Source organism: Herpailurus yagouaroundi, unplaced genomic scaffold (genome assembly GCF_014898765.1).
Source record: "Herpailurus yagouaroundi ecotype Mexico unplaced genomic scaffold, PumYag 163, whole genome shotgun sequence".
In the NCBI taxonomy this organism is placed as follows: domain Eukaryota; kingdom Metazoa; phylum Chordata; class Mammalia; order Carnivora; family Felidae; genus Herpailurus; species Herpailurus yagouaroundi.
Genome location: NW_024412404.1, coordinates 41,182,470 through 41,202,700, shown reverse-complemented (window position 1 = coordinate 41,202,700; position 20,231 = coordinate 41,182,470). Strand labels below are relative to the sequence as shown.

At 41.2% G+C, this 20,231-nt stretch overlaps 1 protein-coding gene across 11 annotated transcripts in view; it reads right to left on the bottom strand.

The window, feature by feature from the left end:
* GBF1 (golgi brefeldin A resistant guanine nucleotide exchange factor 1) overlaps window positions 1–18,396 on the bottom strand; it is a 120,153-nt gene extending 101,757 nt beyond the window's left edge. For 7 of the 11 annotated variants that reach the window (XM_040486265.1, XM_040486268.1, XM_040486270.1 and 4 more), the window contains exons 1-3: window positions 18,140–18,396; window positions 5,271–5,376; window positions 3,131–3,197 (exon numbers count right to left, since the gene is read on the bottom strand). In XM_040486265.1, coding sequence (XP_040342199.1) covers window positions 3,131–3,197; window positions 5,271–5,366 — 163 coding nt within the window. In that variant the 5' untranslated portion in view covers window positions 5,367–5,376; window positions 18,140–18,396. Of the gene's footprint in view, window positions 1–3,130; window positions 3,198–5,270; window positions 5,377–10,395; window positions 10,449–18,139 lie in introns of all 11 variants that reach the window. The other 4 variants (XM_040486275.1, XM_040486274.1, XM_040486276.1 and 1 more) reach the window with 2 other exon arrangements.
* Window positions 18,397–20,231: the final 1,835 nt, after the last annotated feature.

Genomic DNA, 20,231 nt, shown 5'->3' with positions numbered 1-20,231 from the left:
GTTAAACTTATTGGAAGTCCTAGAATTCCTGCCATGCCTCCAATCTAGGTGGGACACTATTCCCAGTCACACAGCACAGGCAATCCCTTCAGTTTCTCTCTCCAAATTCAAAACCCTTTCCCAGCCTCCTACCATTAGCAGGCTTCCAAGAAAGCAGTCCTCCTGACACTGCCAATCAGAAAAATCTGTTTGTCTCAGTAAAAGAAACAAGAAATTGGTCATGGACCACAGAGTCCAGGACCACAGGGGCAGCTGACCCATAAACTTGCTTCCTGGAAACCAGCACTGTGCGGAGTCAGAACCAATCAGAAGACTATGAGATGTTCTATTTCGGGTCCACTGTGTCATTTTCTCAGGCAGGTAATATGTTAAAACCTAAGAACAATGGGCAACCTTGGCAGGCACCATTTCAACATCTGCTCTGGTAAATACTACCAACTTCTTTCTTGCTCCAGAAGAAAGCTTGGCACCACCTAACCATGTCCTTAGTACCAGTGACAGAACTGGCTCCTCAGCACATTCTGGTTTTATTAGTTTCAAGTAGCAGATAATCTGGATTCCTGATTCAAAGATGTAGGAAAATTAAGCACAGACTCAACTTTGGCACCTCTTAGATGGTCTAGAAATCCCAAGTCCTGGACTGCACCACTCACCACAGATATAGTTCTCTTGAGACATGTCAGGGATATGTCAGGATAGAGAAAACAAGTGTGGGATATGGATGAGATGGCAAGCAGAAAATGTGGCTATATCAGGAAAACCTCACCATCTCAGCTCTTCAAGGTCTGTAGAGTGCCCAAAAGGCCAACAAGGCTACTCCAGTCTGATCTCAGACATTTTAGGGTGTTTCTAACCACATATAATACCAATATTTCACACTGTATAAATTGTGAAATGTTGTGTTTAATCCTCTTCACATCTCTTAGAAAGATAGTACAGTTGACCCTTTAACAACATAGGGGTTTGGGCACCAACACCCCTTACAGTTGAAAATCCATGTATAACTTTTGACTCCCTGAAAACTTAACTACCAATAGCCTGTTAACCAGAAGCCTTACTGATAACATAGTCAATTAATACATATTTTGTATGTCATATTATATACTTTATTCTTCTAATAAAGTAGCTAGTGAAAAGAAAACATTATTAAGAAAGTCATAAGGAAGGGGCGTCTGGCTGGCTCAGTCGGTAGAGCATGTAATTGTTGCTCTCAGGGTTGTGAGTTCAAGCTCCAAGTTGGATGTACAGATTACTTGAAAATAAAATCTTCAAAAAAAAAGCCATAATGAAAAGAAAATACATTTATTTTACATACAATACTATTATTGTACTGTATTGACTGAAAAAAAAAATCCACACATAAGTGAACCTACACAGTTCAAATCCATATTGTTCAAGGATCAACTACACTCTGAACTTTGGCCACCAAAAAGAGTTGTAAATACTTACTCACTACATTTTCTTTCCAATTGAGATATGTAAGCTTTATCTGTAAAGTCAAAAAAAAAAAAAAAAAAAAAGTCCGTGCAAGTAGCCAACTTCCTAAAGCAGCCAAGTCACTTAAAGTACAGGCCACAAAATAAGAACATGCCACCTAACTGCAGCTTTAGCCCTGCTAACGGGCTAACAACCAACCACTCCCTCTATACTTGATCCTTGGCTAACATTTCCAATGCTTTTAAACTGAAAATGCTCCTTTAAAGAAAACATGCAGGGAACCTTTAGATAACTTCAGCCCATGTTTAAGAAAAGAAAAAAGAATTTTTCTCCAGATACTCTCCTATATTTCTCATGAAAGGAGAACACTGATTTATTGTTTATTTACCTTGCAGAAGCCTAGACACTACGCTAAAAAACATTCCAGGAATATACATTGCAAAAGCTCTCTATGGTTGAAAGAGGAACACAGCTCTGAGGCTTTCCCTTTCAGTCTATCTTTCCCCTTGAAAAACCCAAAGATGTTGAGATTTGCCTCCTCCTCCAACACATACATATACATAACAGAAGACACTTCCTGCATACAGTCTCCTCTAATTGTACCAACAGAAGCAATGCAGACCAGGGCACTAAACCAGGCCTGAGTTCTAGTTATGACTTCATCTCTCAGGATCAGTGTGACCTGGGCTAAATCACTGAAAATGTCTCTGGGCTTCAACTTCATTCATAAAAAGAGGACAACACCTGCTACACCTCCTTCACAGAGTTGTATAAAAGTTCAATAAGGTAATAAACATGGAAGCAGCTTTGAAAATTCTCAATACATGGAGGCGCCTGGGTAGCTCAGCTGGTTAAGCGTCTGACTTCAGCTCAGGTCATGATCTTGAGGTTCCTGGGTTCGGCCCTGAGTCAGGCTCTGTACTAACAGCTCAGAGCCTGGAACCTGCTTCAGATTCTGTGTCTCCCTCTTTCTGCCCCTCCCTCGCTCTCTCTCTCTCTCTCTCTCTCTCTCTCTCAGAAATAAACATTTAAAAATTTTTTTAAAAAAAGAAATTCTAAACATATAAATAATATATAGAGTTATTATGATTAGGAAAACGGGGAGTGAAAAAGGGAACACATGAAGACTGAAAGATATGCATTACACAGAATTAAGGCCCTAAGTGATGACCTTCTATAAGACCAGAGTTTTGCTGCAAGTACTAAAAACTTCACTTGTGCCACCAAATGTAAAAAGACTTCCTACCTCACAGCATGCATGAGGTAGAGAAAGAAAGTAGTTAAAACAAAATAAAACCAAAAAATTACCAAAAATAACTTCATTATAACTCAAACAATAAAGGAAGCTTATTAATTGTATGAACACTGATTCCCCAGGAAAGTAGGACATCCTCCTAGGAACTCAAGGAAAAGGACCAGCAATGCAGTAAATCAGGGGCAAACTACATCCACAGGCCAAACCTGGCTTGTACCTGTTTTTTGGGGGGGAAAAAAAAGTATTTATCACTCTCTCAAGTATTATGTCTGCTTTTGAGGTACAATGGCAGAATGGAGTAGTTGCAGTTACTATGGTCTTCAAAGCCTAAAACATTTACTATATAGTCCTTTACAGAGAAAGTCTGTCCATCCCCGCAATAAAAACACATGTTCATTTTATCAGGATAAGTAATCCTACCTAGATGTGGGGACTTACCTGTTATATTGTTCAAAACCTCCTTTAGATGACTGAAACTATGCAGCAGAGGATCCCGTTCTTCATCCTATAATACACAGGTTAAAAAAAAAAGTCAGTATCAGACAAAGAGGAAAAAGGAAATAACAGACAGATCAAGGGTTCTTTGTCTGAATCCAATGATTAAGTTTTCCTTCTGAGGAAAAGAAAGTTAGCCATGGTTCAGTCTTCCAGTTCCCTGATGTCCTATTTTCAAAAAGATACTCTGGACTTACTTAAAATATAAATCCTGAAATATTAATCTATACCATGACCATAGCACTCAAGCTACCATAGATTGCCAAGGCCTTTACATGCTATGGTCTGAAGTTTATGTCCCCTCAAAACTGCTTTTTCTTTTTTTTTTTTTTAACGTTTATTTTGGAGAGAGACAGACAGAGTGCAAGCAGGGGAGGGACACAGAGAGCAGGAGGAGACACAAAATCTGAAGAAGGCTCCAGGCTCCGAGAGGTCAGCACAGAGCCCGATTCCGGGCTCGAACTCACAAACCATGAGATCGTGACCTGAGCTGAAGTCAGATGGGTGATTAGGGCCTTCAGAAGGTGGGTAAGGGTTCTGCCCTCATGAATGGAACTAATATCCTTATAAAAGAGGCCCAAGAGAGCTCCCTTGCCCCTTCTATCATGTGAGGATATAATAAGAGGCCTGAGACCCAAAAGAGGGCCTTCATCTGACCATGCTGCCATCCTGATCTTGAACTTCCAGTCTCCAGAACTGTGAGAAGTTTCTCATTTATAAGCCACCTAATCTGTGGTATTTTGTTATAGCATCCCAATAGATTAAATTACATGTATTATTCTGTCTCTTCTCCTTCATACTCATTATATAATTGTACATGTTAATTTCAAAGACATTGCTGACTGCACTCTCACTTCTAAACAATTTTTTTTTTTTTAATGTTTGAGAGAGTGCGAACACGTGTGTGAGTAGGGGTGGGGCAGAGAGAGAGAGAGAGAGAGAGAGACAGAATCTCAAGCAGGCTCTGTGCTGTCAGTGCAGAGCCCCACATGGGGCTTACCCCAAGACATGAGATCACGACCTGAGCCAAAATCAAAAGTCAGACGCTTAACAGACTAATCTACCCAGGCACCCCTAAACCATTTTTTTTTAAGATTTTATTTTTGGGGCACCTGGCTGGTTCAGTCAGTGGGGCATGGGACTCCTGATCATGGGGTTGTAGGTTCAAGACCCACATTGGATGTAGAGATTACTCAAAAATAAAAAAATAAAAAATAAAAAAAAAAGTCTTTGGAGCACCTAGCTGGCTCAGTCAGTAGAGCATGTGACTCTTAATCTCAGGGTCATGAGTTCAAACCCCACACTGGGCATGGAGCCTACTAAAATAATAATAATAAAATAAAATAAGGTTATTTTTAAGTAATCTCTACACCCAACGTGGGGCTGAAATTTACAACCCCAAGATCAAAAGTCGCATGTTCTACCAAATGAGCTAGCCAGGCACCACTAAACAATCCATTTTTATAAATGAATATAAGATATTTCCAAATATATACATATATATATATATATATATATATATATATATCTCCATCCATATCCACTGAGGTAGAAACGTCTAAACTTGTTTTTACAATTGTGCCAAAAACTGTTTTATACAACTGCACAAAAAATATCTTTGAACATACGTATACAACAAAGAAAGCCAGTTTTACAACTGGTAAGTTTCTTAACTCATCTGATTGGCAAGACACGGCCTGCTTGATATACTCCTATTCCTAAGGAGTACCACCAAGTCACATTCCATGTACCATTTTGACAGTTAATTATAATCCTAGGGAATCTGAAGATAAGGCATCTTTCTGACATTTTTAGGTATATTTAAGAGGTCCCAACTACTACCGTAAGTTGTCTACAAAAATAGCTAGAAGAAAAACAGTATCATCTTTTGGGTCTCAAAGCAAAAAAGGCAGCCTATAAATTTGATGCCAGTTGGAATAAAACAGAAGGGTCCTTGATACCAAGGACAACTCTGAATTCCTTCTGCTCTCATTATTACTGGGAAATTGATAACTCTTTTAACCATGCATCAGATCCCTTACAACAACTCAGTGACCAAGTGATCTGCCCATTCCCCACTTACCAGTGGAGTATGAGTGCTCCATCGGGCATTTCGTTTGATCGCCCCAACCACAATGTTAATCTCCCCTTGAATGATGTAAATATTTTTATCCACCATCCTGGCAAACCTACCAAAACAGTTAAGAGAAAAGTTAATATTTGGTTACTCAGAGCATACCCATATTTAAATCAGTACCTGTTAAGGTCAGAATTATGATTTAACTTCTTAGTACCAAGATTTCCCACCTGTAATACTAGGATGGGATGAAATCCATCTTATGTTATGAATCCAGCCACCTGGCTCACCTAGAGGTCTCTGGAAGTTCAAGAAACAACTCAAAAAGTATCAATCCAGGAAATTTCTCAAAGGCACCTCAACAATCTCTATTAAGTATGTCAAATTCTTCAGTCAACTGTCCTCAAAATCTCTCCTGTGAGGACTTTAGGTATGCAGATACATCTGTGCTACTAGATTGTTAAAGATATATTTCAGATCTTACTTTTGTTTTCTTTATCCCCTCAATAAAGTAATAATGAAGGTTTGAGTTAAAAGAAAAGAATGAAGGCTGTTAGAAAAACAGCCTTGGTTTGGAACCACAGTTACAACGTCCACTCATCTACTACATCCCTTCTACCAGGTCAGCTCCAGAAAAGTGGACAGTGGCAGTGACACAACCTTTAAAAAGTTCTGAAAAGTCAAGTTTACTTGCTTATAGCAGTAACTCTCTAATAAGATAGATTGAAAGGCAGACTCATTTTAAAGCTGCTTCTATATGCATCTCTGAAATGAAGCTGAAATAACTACTTTAGTATTTTATGTGCTCTCAACTGAATTATCACAGGATTTTCTTTGCTGCCTAGAAAAGCACTTAGAAAAGATATGTAATTCTCTTCCCAGGTGAAAACAAAACAAAAACAAAAACAAAAACAAAAACAAAAACAAAACAAGACAAAACAGAATTTCTCCTTGGCATAGAGAAAAACCTAGGAGCATGTAAAACCAACCTTACCGCTTTCCGTTACTTAAAAATCCTCTTCACAAGGACAAAATTTTAAAAAGCAAAGAGGGAAAAGGGCAGGGGGAGCATATAGTTAGACAAACATTTAGATCAGACTCCAGGGAAGTTAAAACAGTAAGGCTATCAGGGTTAAGAGAAGAAAGAATTCCACAAATATTTACTTATTAAGCACCTACTATGCATAAGGCATCTTTCAGAGTACTAAGGATACAAAACAAATAAGACACAGAAAGAACTGTCAGACATATTGTGGAATGAAAAAAACTGTAGTATATGACTCTGTTACCATTTATGTAAAACCCAACCAACCCATCCTACAAAATGCTAGATTTTTGTTTTTGAAAATACATAATATTCAACTTACAGTATGACATAAAGAGTAATATAACAGCCAGTATCCAGATTAAGAATAGTTCAACTGAAGTCACTGTGTGTTCTCCCTAAATCATATCCTCCTCTCTTTCATCCATAGGTCCCACTTTTCTAAATGTGGCGTTTATTAAACTTTTATGTTGCTTTGTACTTTTACTTCACTGATATGTATCTTTTTTTTTTTAATGTTTTTATTTTTGAGAGAGAGAGAGAGCATGAGCCGGGGAGGAGCAGAGAATCTGAAACAGGCTCCAGGCTCTGAGCTGTCAGCACAGAGCCCCACGCAGGGCTCGAAGTCACAAGCTGTGAGATCTTGGCCGAAGCCGGACGCTCAACCAACTGAGCCACCCAGGTGCCCCTGATATGTATCTTTAAATAATATATAACATCATTCCATATATTTTTGTACTTTTATTTAACTAATACAATATTGCAAGTAGTTTTCTGCAATTTGACCTTTTCCCTTGAAACATTATGTTTGTGAATCATCCATGCTACTAAGTATACTACTTTATGTATTTTGTCCAGGTAATATGTATATATGTAAACAGAATATATATACCCCAAACTCAATAACCATAGTTATCTCTAGAGAAAGTACTGTGAAATCAGTGAGTAATCAGAGGATACTTTAGCCTTATCTAGAATGTTTTAATTTTTTACAAGAAGAATATATTACTGTACCATCAATATAATTAAAAATTAATTAAAGAGATGAGATATAATTTCTGCCCATGAGGCATTTAGCGAGTTTAGTGGGATCTAAAAGAAAATGAGCCAAAGATATACAGAAAAGAATGCAACCTTCAAGTAGTTCCATTTGCATATTTTGCAGAAGACAGGGCCCCCAGAAAGCAAGAAGTATGAAAAACATTACAATAAAAAAATTTTTTTAACGTTTATTTATTTTTGAGACAGAGAGAAACAGAGCATGAATGGAGGAGGGTCTGAGAGAGAGGGAGACACAGAATCTGAAACAGGCTCCAGGCTCTGAGCTGTCAGCACAAGAGCCTGACGCAGGGCCTGAACTCACAGACCACAAGATCATGACCTGAGCCGAAGTCGGATGCTAACCAACTGAGCCACCCAGGTGCCCCATTATAATAAAAATTTTTTTAATGTTCATTATCTATTTCTGAGAGAGAGAGAGAAAGAGAGACAGAAAGTGAGTGGGGGAGAGGCAGAGAGAGACAGAGACACAGAATCCAAAGCAGGCTCTAAGCTCTGAACTGTCAGCACAGAGCCCAATGCGGGGCTCAAACCCACAGACCATGAGATCATGACCTGAGCCGAAGTCAGACGCTTAACCTACTGAGCCACCCAGGCGCCCCACAACACATTTGTTTTAATGACAATTTAAAGAAACAACTAGATTAGTCCCAGAAGACTATCTACTTTCTAAATGTCCTAGGCACACAATGTTCTCTCCTGAGAAGATCCAACAATGAGAACATACACAACAATAAGGAGGAGAACCAAGAAACTAAAGATAAACAAAAAGTAATTCAAAGTATCAGAAGAGAAGAGATAGAATCTCTAGTATCTCTCCTTCCTTAAAGTATTTAGGCAAGATGAGTATGTTCTAGATCTCTAGAAGGATTTTGAAGAAATTGCTAACAGACGCTACGCCCAGAGAAGGGAACAGAGGAACAGGAATAAGAGGAAGACTTACTTTTCTCTGTATATTCTTTTTTACCTTTTGAATTTTGTGTCACACATATATATTACTTATTACCTATTTTTAAATTAGAATAGTGAAGAACAGTTGTATTATTCCATATATAAGTGATTAAGATCAGCAATCAATGTTAATTAGCCTAACATTTACTTTAGTCAATAAGACATTACCTAACACATGCTAAGCAAAATACTAGGCACAGCATACAGAATGTCACTACCCACGCACAAGGAATTTATAATCTAGTAGTTTAGATAAAACACATACATACACACACAAGCCCATATAGATCTTCAATACATGAGTAATACACAGTGTCATAGTAGTGGAAAAAAGAAAATTATTTCTGGCAAAAGGCTCTAGAAAGGCAACTAAACGACAGACAGGATTCAAACAATAAAAAATATAAGGGAAGAATGGCAAGGGTAAAGGCTCATAGGTAGGAAATTTAGTAGGTATTTAAGGAATCATGATTATTCCAGATTGGCTAGAACATTATTCCTAGAGTAATAATAGGAGGTGTGGGGCATATCATGGAAGGCCTTCAATATATAATTATTATTCAGGGTACCTGGGTGGCTCAGTCAAGTGTCCAACTTCAGCTCAGGTTATTATCTCACCACTCGTGAGTTCGAGCCCCACGTCAGGCTCTGTGCTGAGAGATCAGAGCCCAGAGCCTGCTTCAGATTCTGTGTCTCCCTCTCTCTTTGTCCCTCTCCCATTCGCCCTGTCTCTCTCTCTCTCAAATATAAATAAACATTTAAAAAAATACAGTTATTATTCAGTATGTACCCTGAATACCTATCATTATAAAAAAATATTTTGGAAGGCCTGTAAAGGAACACTATAAAATAAGAATAATTTCTCTTTCAAAGAACAAAGAGAGGGGCTCCTGAGTGGCTCAATTGGTTGAGTGTCCAACTTTGGCTCAGGTCATGATCTCACAGTTCGTGAGTTCAAGTCCTGGGTCAGGCTCTGTGGAGTCCCACATCAGACTCTGTGCTGACAGCTTGGTGCTTGGAGCCTGCTTTGGATTCTGTGTTTCCCTCTCTCTCTGCCCCTACCCAGCTCATGCTCTTCCTCTCTCTCAAGGATAAATAAACATTAAAAAAAAAAAAAAAAAAAAAGAACTAAGAGAATGAGAGAAAACACTCATACTGAAAATAACAGCAATATAGGTAAACAACACTATACTACAAATTGCAAAAAAAAAAAAAAAAGTGTCAATGGGATTAACTGAGATCTAATAGGATCTAGTGGTTATTTGGAAGGCTTCCTGGAAGAAATAAATTTTGAACTGGGACTCCAAACTGAAGTAACCAACCTAACACTTGATCAAAATTTATTAGGCATCAAAAGCTAACAACTTACTTTCTTTCTTACTTTTTTTTGAGAGAGAAAGAGAGGGGGCTCAAGTGAGCAAGGGGCAGAGAGAGAGAGAGAGAGAGAAGTGGGGTTCACCCAAAGCAGGGCTTATGCCCACCCAATACGGGCTCGTGCTCATCCAATGTGGGACTGGATCTCACAAACAGTAAGATCATGACCTGAGCCAAAGTCAGATGCTTAACAACTGAGCCACCCAGACTCCCCAAAGCTAACAACTTTCTAAGACAGTGAGGACCTAAGCAAAAAAAATCATTGTCTTAAGCTTCTTTTCTTAGTTTAAAAAAGAAAAGAAAAGAAAAAAGAAACTAGAAAATGAAGAGGAATTATTTTCAAGGACTATGGGGAGTTGCTTTATCTCCTGCCCGGCCTCTGAGCATTTGTTTCCTCACAAAGTGATTGTCCCAAGGGAATCTGCCCTTCAGCTTCAAATGGGAAGCTTGGATGAACCACTTGCTGCCTGGTAGGCGACAGCCTAGAACCCCTGATCACAAGGTCACAAAGGCCTGCAGAGGACCTCATAAATTTAAGGTGTATCTTCTATCAGAAATAACGTGAGAAGGAACAAGCAAATACACAGTAACTAACATCCCTAGCCAATAGGCCACTGGCCCATAGACTGTGAGCCACATATATCTTTTGAAAACACTATGTATAGCATTCCCCTCGTGCTTTGTGGCATCCCAGTTACTCACCCCAAGAGGATTCAAAGAGGAGTCACTCTATCAACTGGCAACTCCCTCTAGATCTAAACAAAAGCAGGAGAAACAGAAACAACAAATTGGACCCTTACTTCATGGAATACAAAAAAAAAAAAATCAACTTCAAATGAATTCAAGACTTAAATGTGAAAAAGGAAACTTGAAAATTTTTAGAAGATAATATATGAGAATACTTTTATAACCTGAGCATAAGAGAGAAGCACCTAAACAGGAAATAAAAAGCACAACCCATTTTAAAAACTGGTAAATAGGGGCACCTGGGTGACTCAGTTAAGCGTCTGACTTCAGCTCAGGTCATGATCTCATGGTTCATAGAGTTCAAGCCCCATGTCAGGCTCTGTGCTGACAGCTCAGAGCCTGGAGCCTGCTTTGGATTCTGTATCTCCCTCTCTCTCTCTCTGCCCCTCTCCTGTTCATGCTCTGTCTCTCTCTCTTTCAAAAATAAATAAATATTAAAAAAAATTTTTTTAACTGGTAAATTAAACCATGTTAAATTACAGGCATTTGTTCTAAAGATACCATAAAAAAAGAGGGGACAAATAAATCACAAGCTGGGAGAAAATATTTGTATATTTTACACATATAACTAATAAAGAAGCAATATCCATAATATGTTACAAAACTCTAAGAATAGGCATATAAACCTTCCCCCAAACTGGCAAGAGACATGAATAATTATTTCACAGAAAAAGAAAATACAAACAGCAAATATACAATAACATTATTAGCACCATTAATAATCAAGAAAATTATAAAAGAAGTTTATGAGATACCATTTTACAGCACAAAAATAGCACAAAACATTTTTCTTTAAGTTTATTTATTGGGGGGGGGGGGGTTGCAGAGAGAGAGAGGGAGAGAGAGAGAACTCCAAGCAGGCTCCATGCCATCAGCACAGAGTCCCTATGCAGGGGCTCAATCCCATGAACCCTGAGACCATGACCTGAGCTGAAACCAAGAGTAGGTCGCTCAACCAACTGAGCCACTCAGGGACCCCCACAAAAAATTTTTAATCTGACAATACTAGGAGTTGGTAAAAATGCAGAGGAAGTGGCTAATATGTAAACTGATTCAATTCATCTGGATTTCAATTTGGCATTATCTTGCAAAACTGAAGAACTTCATATCCTGTATCTCAGCAATTCTACTGCTAAGACCATATCCCAGAGAAACTTACAAAAAAATTAGAATACTGGCTGTGGGGAAGAGGAATGTGACTAATAGGGAAAGGTATACAAGTGACCTCAGTTTTGGTGATATTCTGCTTTTTAAGCCGGGTAGGGGACACTGATGCCCCATATAAGCTATACATATTCTGTCTGTATGTATGAAATAGACCATCAAAATTTCCTTTATTTTTTTAATGTTTATTTATTTTTGAGAGAGAGAGGGGGAGAGACAGAGAGAGACAGAAAGACAACTTGTATGCATGCGCACAAGCGGGGAAGGGGTAGAGAGGGAGGGGGAAGAGACAATCTGAAGCAGTTCATGCTAACAGCAGAAGGCCCAATGTGGGGCTTGAACTCGCAAACTTTAAGATCACAACCTGAGCCGAAGCCAGACTCTTAACCAACTAAGCCATGCAGGCGCCCCAAAAGTTCCTTCTTTTTAAAGTCATGGTCTTTGTTGTTTGCCTTTGCACATACTGTTCCTTTTTCTGTTTTGAGTATTCTTCTCATTCTTATCCATCTGGTAAATAAACCTTTACTCATTTCATCCAAGAGTCAATGAGTCAGAATATACCACAGTGGTTACAAGAACAAGCTTCAGAAGCAAAACTGTCTTGACCATCACCACCTCTATAATCTTAGCCAAGTTTCTTAGCCTTTCTGAGCCCCAGTTTACAATTCTCCATTGCAAAATGAAGAGAGTACCTCCTCATCCATTTATTATGAGGCCTACATAAGAAGGCTGTAAAGCACCTAGCATGGAACCAAAGCTATTAAAACTCCCCCAAATTAGCTGTTATTATAATGCCTGCTCTATGAGACCTTTCCACTCTCTCAGAGAGTATTAGTACTCCTTTTCTGTCATCCCATTACACTGTACATAGCTCTATTTAAATAACTTCTACTGATTTATAATTATTCATTTAGTGTGTCTCTCCGTCTATAAGCATCTCAGGAAGACACCATGATTTATTCACCTTTTTATCCCCAGTGCCTATAACAAAAATGATAAATACTGAAGGACCAAATGAACAAATGGGTGGACTAACATAAGACTGACTATTCAATATAGTGCAGCTAACATCCACCTCTTGTAAGAACAATGACTTCATAGAAGACAAGGACTCTAAGCCTATGCAGGCAAACCTTTCTGCATCCCATATTTGTTTCTCTACCAAAAGTTACAAACCTTCCATACAGGCTACTCTACAGACAAAAATAACCTACATCTGCCCACCAGTCTATTCTGTTTTCGCATCTATTTTCCTGAAGTCTCCTCATGTGCTATTTGCATGTTCATCTTTCTTCTCTGAAATACATAATTCTTTACTGTCAATTCTTTTTTTCAAGTTTATTTATCTTGAGAGAGAAAGAGAGCACACATGAGCACAAACTGGGGAGGGGGAGAGAGATAGACAATCTGAAGCAGGCTCCGTGCTGTCAGTGCAGAGCCCAACCTGGGGTTCAACCCCACAAACTGTGAGATCATGACCTGAGTTGAAATCAAGAATTGGATGTTTAGCCACTTAACCTACTGAGCCACCCAGGTGCCCATGCCAACTCTTCATACATGTATATATGGGTCTTATTTTCTTTGGTTGTAAATAGGTGTTACTAGTACACCATTGTTTACGGGGTTTTTTCTTTGTTTTAGTATTTACTTAAGTAATCTCTATATCCAATATGGGGCTCAAACTCACAACAACATGCTCTTCCAACTGAGCCAGCTAGGCACCCAGAAGTTTCTTTCTTAATTGCTTTTAAAAGTTGTCTTTAGGGGCGCCTGGGTGGCTCAGTCGGTTAAGCGTCCGACTTCAGCTCAGGTCACGATCTCGCCGTCTGTGAGTTCGAGCCCCGTGTCGGGCTCTGGGCTGATGGCTCAGAGCCTGGAGCCTGCTTCCGATTCTGTGTCTCCCTCTCTCTCTGCCCCTCCCCCGTTCATGCTCTGTCTCTCTCTGTCTCAAAAATAAATAAAAAACGTTAAAAAAAATTTTTTTAAGTTGTCTTTATCCAATAAGAAATTAAATTCTGGGGCGCCTGGGTGGCTCAGTCAGTTGAGCGTCCGACTTCGCACAGGTCACGATCTCACGGTCCGTGAGTTCAAGCCCCGCATCAGGCTCTGTGCTGACAGCTCAGAGCCTGGAGCCTGCTTCAGATTCTGTGTCTCCCTCTCTCTCTGGCCCTCCCCCCATTCATGCTCTGTCTCTCTCTCTCTCTCAAAAATAAATAAATCTTAAAAAAAAAAATTAAAAAAACAAAAAAGAAATTAAATTCTCAGGGTACCTGGGTGGCTCAGTTGGTGGAGCATCTGACTCTTGACTTTGGCTTAGGTCATGATCCCAGGGTCATGGGATTGAGCCCCGCATTGGGCTCAACACTGAGTGTGGAACCTGGTTGAGATTCTCTCCCTCCCTCTCCCTCTCCCTCTGTCCCTCTACCCCTCTCCCCACCCCCCATCCATTCTCTCTAAAGGAAAAAAAAAATTACATTCTCAAAAAGCAAAGACTGTTTCATGGTGCTTTGATGTCTAATACAGAGCTGTGCAAACCAAGAAAACTGATGGACTTTCTGAGAGGGTAAAAACTAAATGACCCTCAACTGGCCCTTCCAAGGTTTATTTTTACTTAGTCTCTCAAACGTTCCAGAAAAGCACTAAAGATACAGCTTGTAAGATTCCCACAGCTGGCCAAGGACCATATATATCATAGTTCTGTGCTAATAAAGCAGAGAGCGTCCAAGAATTACTGAATTAGTAAACAACTTACTGGGCTCAAGAAATTTATCCCAAGGGTGGAGAGGTAAGTGTAAGTCAAACTAGGAAGAGTTGGTGCCCTGACAGGCCACAACTGGAAAATCCTCCCAAACCCAATAATCAGGTGTCCAGTGTACTTCAGCTCTGCCACGACACCTCCCTCTACGGAGATCCTGAGTCTATCCCAAGAACTATATGCAAGGTGAACCACTAAGATATGTCCAAAGATGTCCCTTCTATCAGCCTAGAGATAAAAAATGAAACAATGCTCCTCTCTTTCACTCATCTGTTAACCATGCAGAGCACCCAAGGTGAAAATTAAGGGTAACAGTTTGCAGAGTAGGACAAAGATAAAAAGTTAGTCTGTGTGATTATACATAGAGAACTGCAGTGATTAAGTCTCATAAGGCATGCCTATCTTGTGTATCAGGGGTCATCATCCACTGATGATGGATAAAATCCAGACCACAGACATACTTTTTTCTGCCTGCAAAAAGGTTTTCAAACACTTTATAACTAGTTGCCAAGAGTTTAAAACACAATGCTCTGAATTTCAAGTTTCTCCTGAAAAACACCAAGACTGGTCACATTGTGCCCACATTCCAGTACACTACAGTCCCCACTACACCCTTATATATTCGTATGTGGCTTACTTTACTCATTTACATTACCTGCCTAAAACTCAGGCATTTAAGCTTGTAATCCTTGCTTTATGTGATGGCAACCAATCACTACTTCCATGATTACTTCCACTCTGACTGGGGCTCCAAATCACCATACTGCTTTATTGTATTTTCATTTAATTAAACAATTGCTGTTGAACATACTGAAATATAGAAAAAGAATAAAAGCTAAACAGCTGCCAATTACATTTACACAAGCCCTTCTAGCCTGACACTAAAACCTCCCCTTCTCCCTTCAACTCGACTCCACCATTATCCCAACAGCAGAATTATTCTAATTAGTCACACTGAACCACAGGAGCAGACTGTGATCAATCAACAGAAATGGCAAACAAAGGCTAGGATGATCCTTCCAGTGAATGCTGTATAAATACAGTGAGTCTTCTCAAAAGCAGGAGCTGTGTCTTTTTCCTCTCTAGCTGCTCATACTAGCCAGTCTTAAGTACCCTATCAATGAAGTTAGTATCTAAAAGTGGCAATCATCCTTCATTCTGGAACACTGGGGAAGTGCAATAGTGGCGGAACACTGAGAACTTCAAGTTCAACTGGGATTGGTACCCGGCTACTCATGATATGTGCCTACAACCTGAGCTCTTACTGAGTCAATGAGCATCAATCTCAAGATTAGACATCAATGGGGGCGCCTGAGTGGCTCAGTCGGTTGAGCGACCGACTTCGGCTCAGGTCATGATCTCGTCGTCTGTGTGTTCGAGCCCCATGTTGGGCTCTGTGCTGACAGCTCGGAGCCTGAAGCCTGCTTCGGATTCTGTGTCTCCCTCTCTCTCTGCCCCTCCCTGACTCATGCTTTCTCTCTGTCTCAGAAATAAATAAACATTAAAAAAAAAAAAAAAAAGTAGACATCACTGTCTACAGCCACTTTTGAAATGAAGCTCAAGTCTTGAAGGAAGAACAAATTTTCTTTTCTTTCTTTTTTTTTAAGTTTTTTTTAATGTTTATTTATTACTGAGAGAGAAGAGAGAGAGAGAGAGAGAGAGAGAGAGAGAGAGAGAGGTGGGGAGGGACAGAGAGACAGGGAGACACAGAATCCGAAGCAGGCTCCAGGCTCTGAGCTGTCAGCACAGAGCCTGACGCAGGGCTCGAACTCATGAACGGTGAGATCATGACCTGAGCTGAAGTCAGATGCCAACTGACTGAGGCACCCAGGCGCCCCTCTTTTTTTTTTTTTTTAATTGAAGTATGGCTGACATACAAAAGAAGAACAAAGTTTTTGATTTGAGATGAGGGTTGGAAGCAAAAACTATTACTATCTGGAAAATGACATTTTGGTAAAGAAAGGGAAAATCTTTGAAGCCTGAGATACTTCCAGGCCCAAGTGAAAAGATGCTGGATTGGTCACACTATCTAATCAAAGACTGGATTGCTTATTATGCAAAGCATATCAACTCAACAGGGCTCAACAGGGCCTATCAACCCAGGTGAGCAAGGCAGGCTCATCAAACCGGATACTTCCTAGGCTATGTCATTTCATAAAGCCACTTTTTTTTTTTTTTTTTAATTCTGCAACTTAGATCAGCAAGTTAAAACACAAACTATTTCCTGGACCATTTCCATCCCACTTATTTTAAATCAATAAATACAAACAATAAATACTGTCCCACACCAACACACACACACACACACACACACACACACACACACACACAAGCTTCAGGAGGGCAGAGGGTATTAGGTAGGAAGAAACTGAGTTTAGTCACTATAGATCCTACATAGTTTTTCCTTCTAACACAAGGAGGTTTTGATGCTCCTTGTCACTACTTCACCATGCAAAGTCCTGACTGCCAGAGCCAGAACCAGGCCACAAGTCAGGATCACATACTAAAACTAATCCTAGGTAAAGATAACATTTATGAAGTGTCCATTACTTTCTCAAAGGCATTAGGTTGATACTGCTCATTCCCACCTCATGCTCTACCTAGGCCATTGCACATATATGCTACTGCTTTTAAGAAGTATGTAAGTTAAACAGAACAATCCCAAAACAGACCTTTCTATTTGTATCCCCCACAGGGCCCAGAGAACTGCCTTGTGTACCTGAATTAAAGGCATAAAATTTTCTATGTTATGCATTAAAAAACACTACTTACACTATTCCTCATTTCTGAAGACACTCTTTACCTCTGGGGGCTTTTACAGTTTTACAATACAGAAGTTTATTGAAAGTTACCACAGCGCCATAAACTACTCCTTGGAGTTATGCTCCATCGTTCACTCTGCTGAACTTTTAAATTAGCTGAACATCTTTCATGACTCTTTTACCCACTAAAAATAATAGGCCAACAGTACCAAACCACCAATATTCAAATCCTTCTCTGTTCTCAGCCAAATATGCCATAATAGAGTGGCTTCCTTGTGAATGAACATCTCTTTAGGCCAAATGAATTGAAGACCCTGGGGTAAATGCCAACTGAAAACATACACCAGAAGAGAATATCTGTAAACAATCATGTAAAGGAAGAACAGGCTCAGAAGGTAAGTCCAGGGTTTACATATAGACGCAGACTGGCAGCTGAGCTGCCCTAGAAGAGCAGTCTTCTCTTAGTCCCAGTCTCCTAAGACTGACCTCAATCCTTCCACACTTCTTCTCACTACCTGAGTCTAGGTTGCACTAGTTCATCATCCAGGATTTAAAAAGCAGTCAGCTGTATTAATGAGGCAGTCAAACAGAAGTGGACGCTGTACAGGATCTGCAGAGACTCTCATACCTAAGGTCTAAAAATCCATCTTAAAAAGTACATACAATGTTCTTTAGGTTTGCTTTCAGGTTTTGAGGGCTGGGCTCTTTGGGATGCAGAAAGCTCGAGAAGAGGGAAGCTGAAGACTAGATTAAGCCTGAGAACACAAGAAGAAAGATTCGGACACCCGAAAGGGATCAGAAGTCAGAGCCGAAGTCGCCCCTCCAGCCGCGGGGGCCTGACCTTTGCCCCCTGCATGCCTTCCAGTTCCCTCCCACAACAATCTCTCCCCGACTTATTATTGCGTCTGCGTCCTTAACCCACCCGGCTCGTCCAATTTAAGGGCCCACCTCCCCTCATTCCCTGTGGCGATGTCAAGGCGGCCTTTACGACACTGAAACTCTAAGAGACTTCGCTGACCTGTCAGCGGATCCAAAATGGCGGGGCCTAGTCCCAGGACCCGCAGCCGCTGCTCATGTCCAGCCCGGGCCCCGAAGGCGTCTTTAAGCGGCTCTCCCGGCTCTGGTGGCAGATGGGAGAAGGGAAGGAGCCTGTTTCCTGGAAGTTGAGGCCGAAGTCAGGGAGCGCAAAGACGGCCAGAAAGAGTCGGCCGGAACGGGCGGTGGAGCCGGCTACCTTCCCTGTCAGCTCTCTGACGTGGTAACTAGCCTCAGTCTAGCCCGCTGCCTGGTAACTGCGCGAGCCCTGCTGTTTACAGCCAATCATAGCATTGTATCGTGAGAAGTGGCATTCCAGCCACCCAATAGAAAGAGAAAATTAGCTTAGGGAGGCGGGTACTACCTAAGGAGGCGAGATTACAAGGGAAAGAAAAGGGTAGGTAGGGGACAACCAACGGATACGAGGACTCTCTGAGTGACAGTTAAAAGAGCCAATAAAAATTAAAAATTGTGCTGGGCGGGTGGAGAGGTGGAGCTTGGTAGGTTTGGTTGCAGTGTGCCGCTTAGCCGTGGCTGCTGGGCATTATGGGGAGGAAAGTTACGATTTGCTGGAAAGGGGGCGGGGTCCGTTTTGAGAGTCTGAGCAGGCGACCTTACTGCCCTCCACTTCCCTCCCCTGCCCACCCCGGCCACCCCCTAACAAAAGTTATGTAGGCCAATATCTTGCCCTTTGAGGGATCACTCACTTCCTTTCGAGGCAGCTCTGGGTTCTTTCCATCCTAAAACCAGTCCCATAATCCATTGGAACCTCCCCACCCTCCCGCCCGCCTGCCCTGTTTGGTTTCTCATACGGGTGTCTGTCCCATTGCAACTCTGTTTCTGCATCTTGTGCCGCATTCCTATCATTCAGAAAGAGAGAAAATGAGAGGGAGCAGGAATCTTGGATATCTAATTCAGGTCTCTGTAAAACGCGTCCCAGGGTGGAAAGATGGCCCCCACGTTCACGTACCTAATTAATGCAGAGCAGAGAGACAAACCCAGGTGTCCACACCTTCAGTCCAGCTTCCCTTTTCACTGCCTCTCACTACTTCTTATGCCTTAGACTATCGGGTTGTACTTCCAACTCTCCTCTTCATACTAAGCACTGGACACTACTTACCGACCTGAAAAAAATCTAATCATGAGGGCTAGTCAACATCACCCGGGGCCAAGAAACTAAAGCCTTTCCTGTTTGCCTTGGAAATGCTAAGAGGCCCAAGGACTAGATGCCCACCCCAATCTTCACTCTTCTACCTCCAGCTGCCTCTCCCCTTGCAAGAGATGACAGAGGTTGCCGGGATATTTAGAATTACCTAGAAGTGAGAGTGTGTAGGAAGAAGACAAGGGGATGAGTTTTCTCCTTGCTGATTGAATGGTGTAATTCTCAGACTGTCTGCTGGAACAGAGCCCAGGTGTCCCAGCAGACTTGAAGAGACTACCGAGGCAGTGGGAAAAGATACCAACTTTCTCCCCATTTATGGATGACCCGAATCCAGAGAAACTCCATACCTAACCCCACAGGAATGTGGGAATGCTCTAGATTCCTCTAATTTGAAGACACCACAAGATTGAACATCAGACCTGAGAACTCCTCAACAGCTTCCTGCACCTGCAGACCAGGCTTCTGAACTCTGGGTCCAACTTGAGGATCTTGCCTCTTTCACCCAAAGAGAGTTAGAGGAAGAAGACAGAACCACCATATCACCTCTTTCCACAGTACCTGAGCCATTTCCACTTTCATTTGAAACCTGGGATTCGGTCTTCTGGGCCTGTCTCAGGTTGAGAGGTCCTGGAGAGCCAACTGGAAAATCCTAAGTACACCAAAACTCCCTACTCTCCTCATCTCTGCTCCCATATACTTCCAACAATTAATCAACCTAAATGCATGAATGGGAGTGTGTTAGAAATGGGGGGGGGGGGCGCCTGGGTGGCGCAGTCGGTTAAGCGTCTGACTTCAGCCAGGTCACGATCTCGCGGTCCGTGAGTTCGAGCCCCACGTCAGGCTCTGGGCTGATGGCTCAGAGCCTGGAGCCTGTTTCCGATTCTGTGTCTCCCTCTCTCTCTGCCCCTCCCCC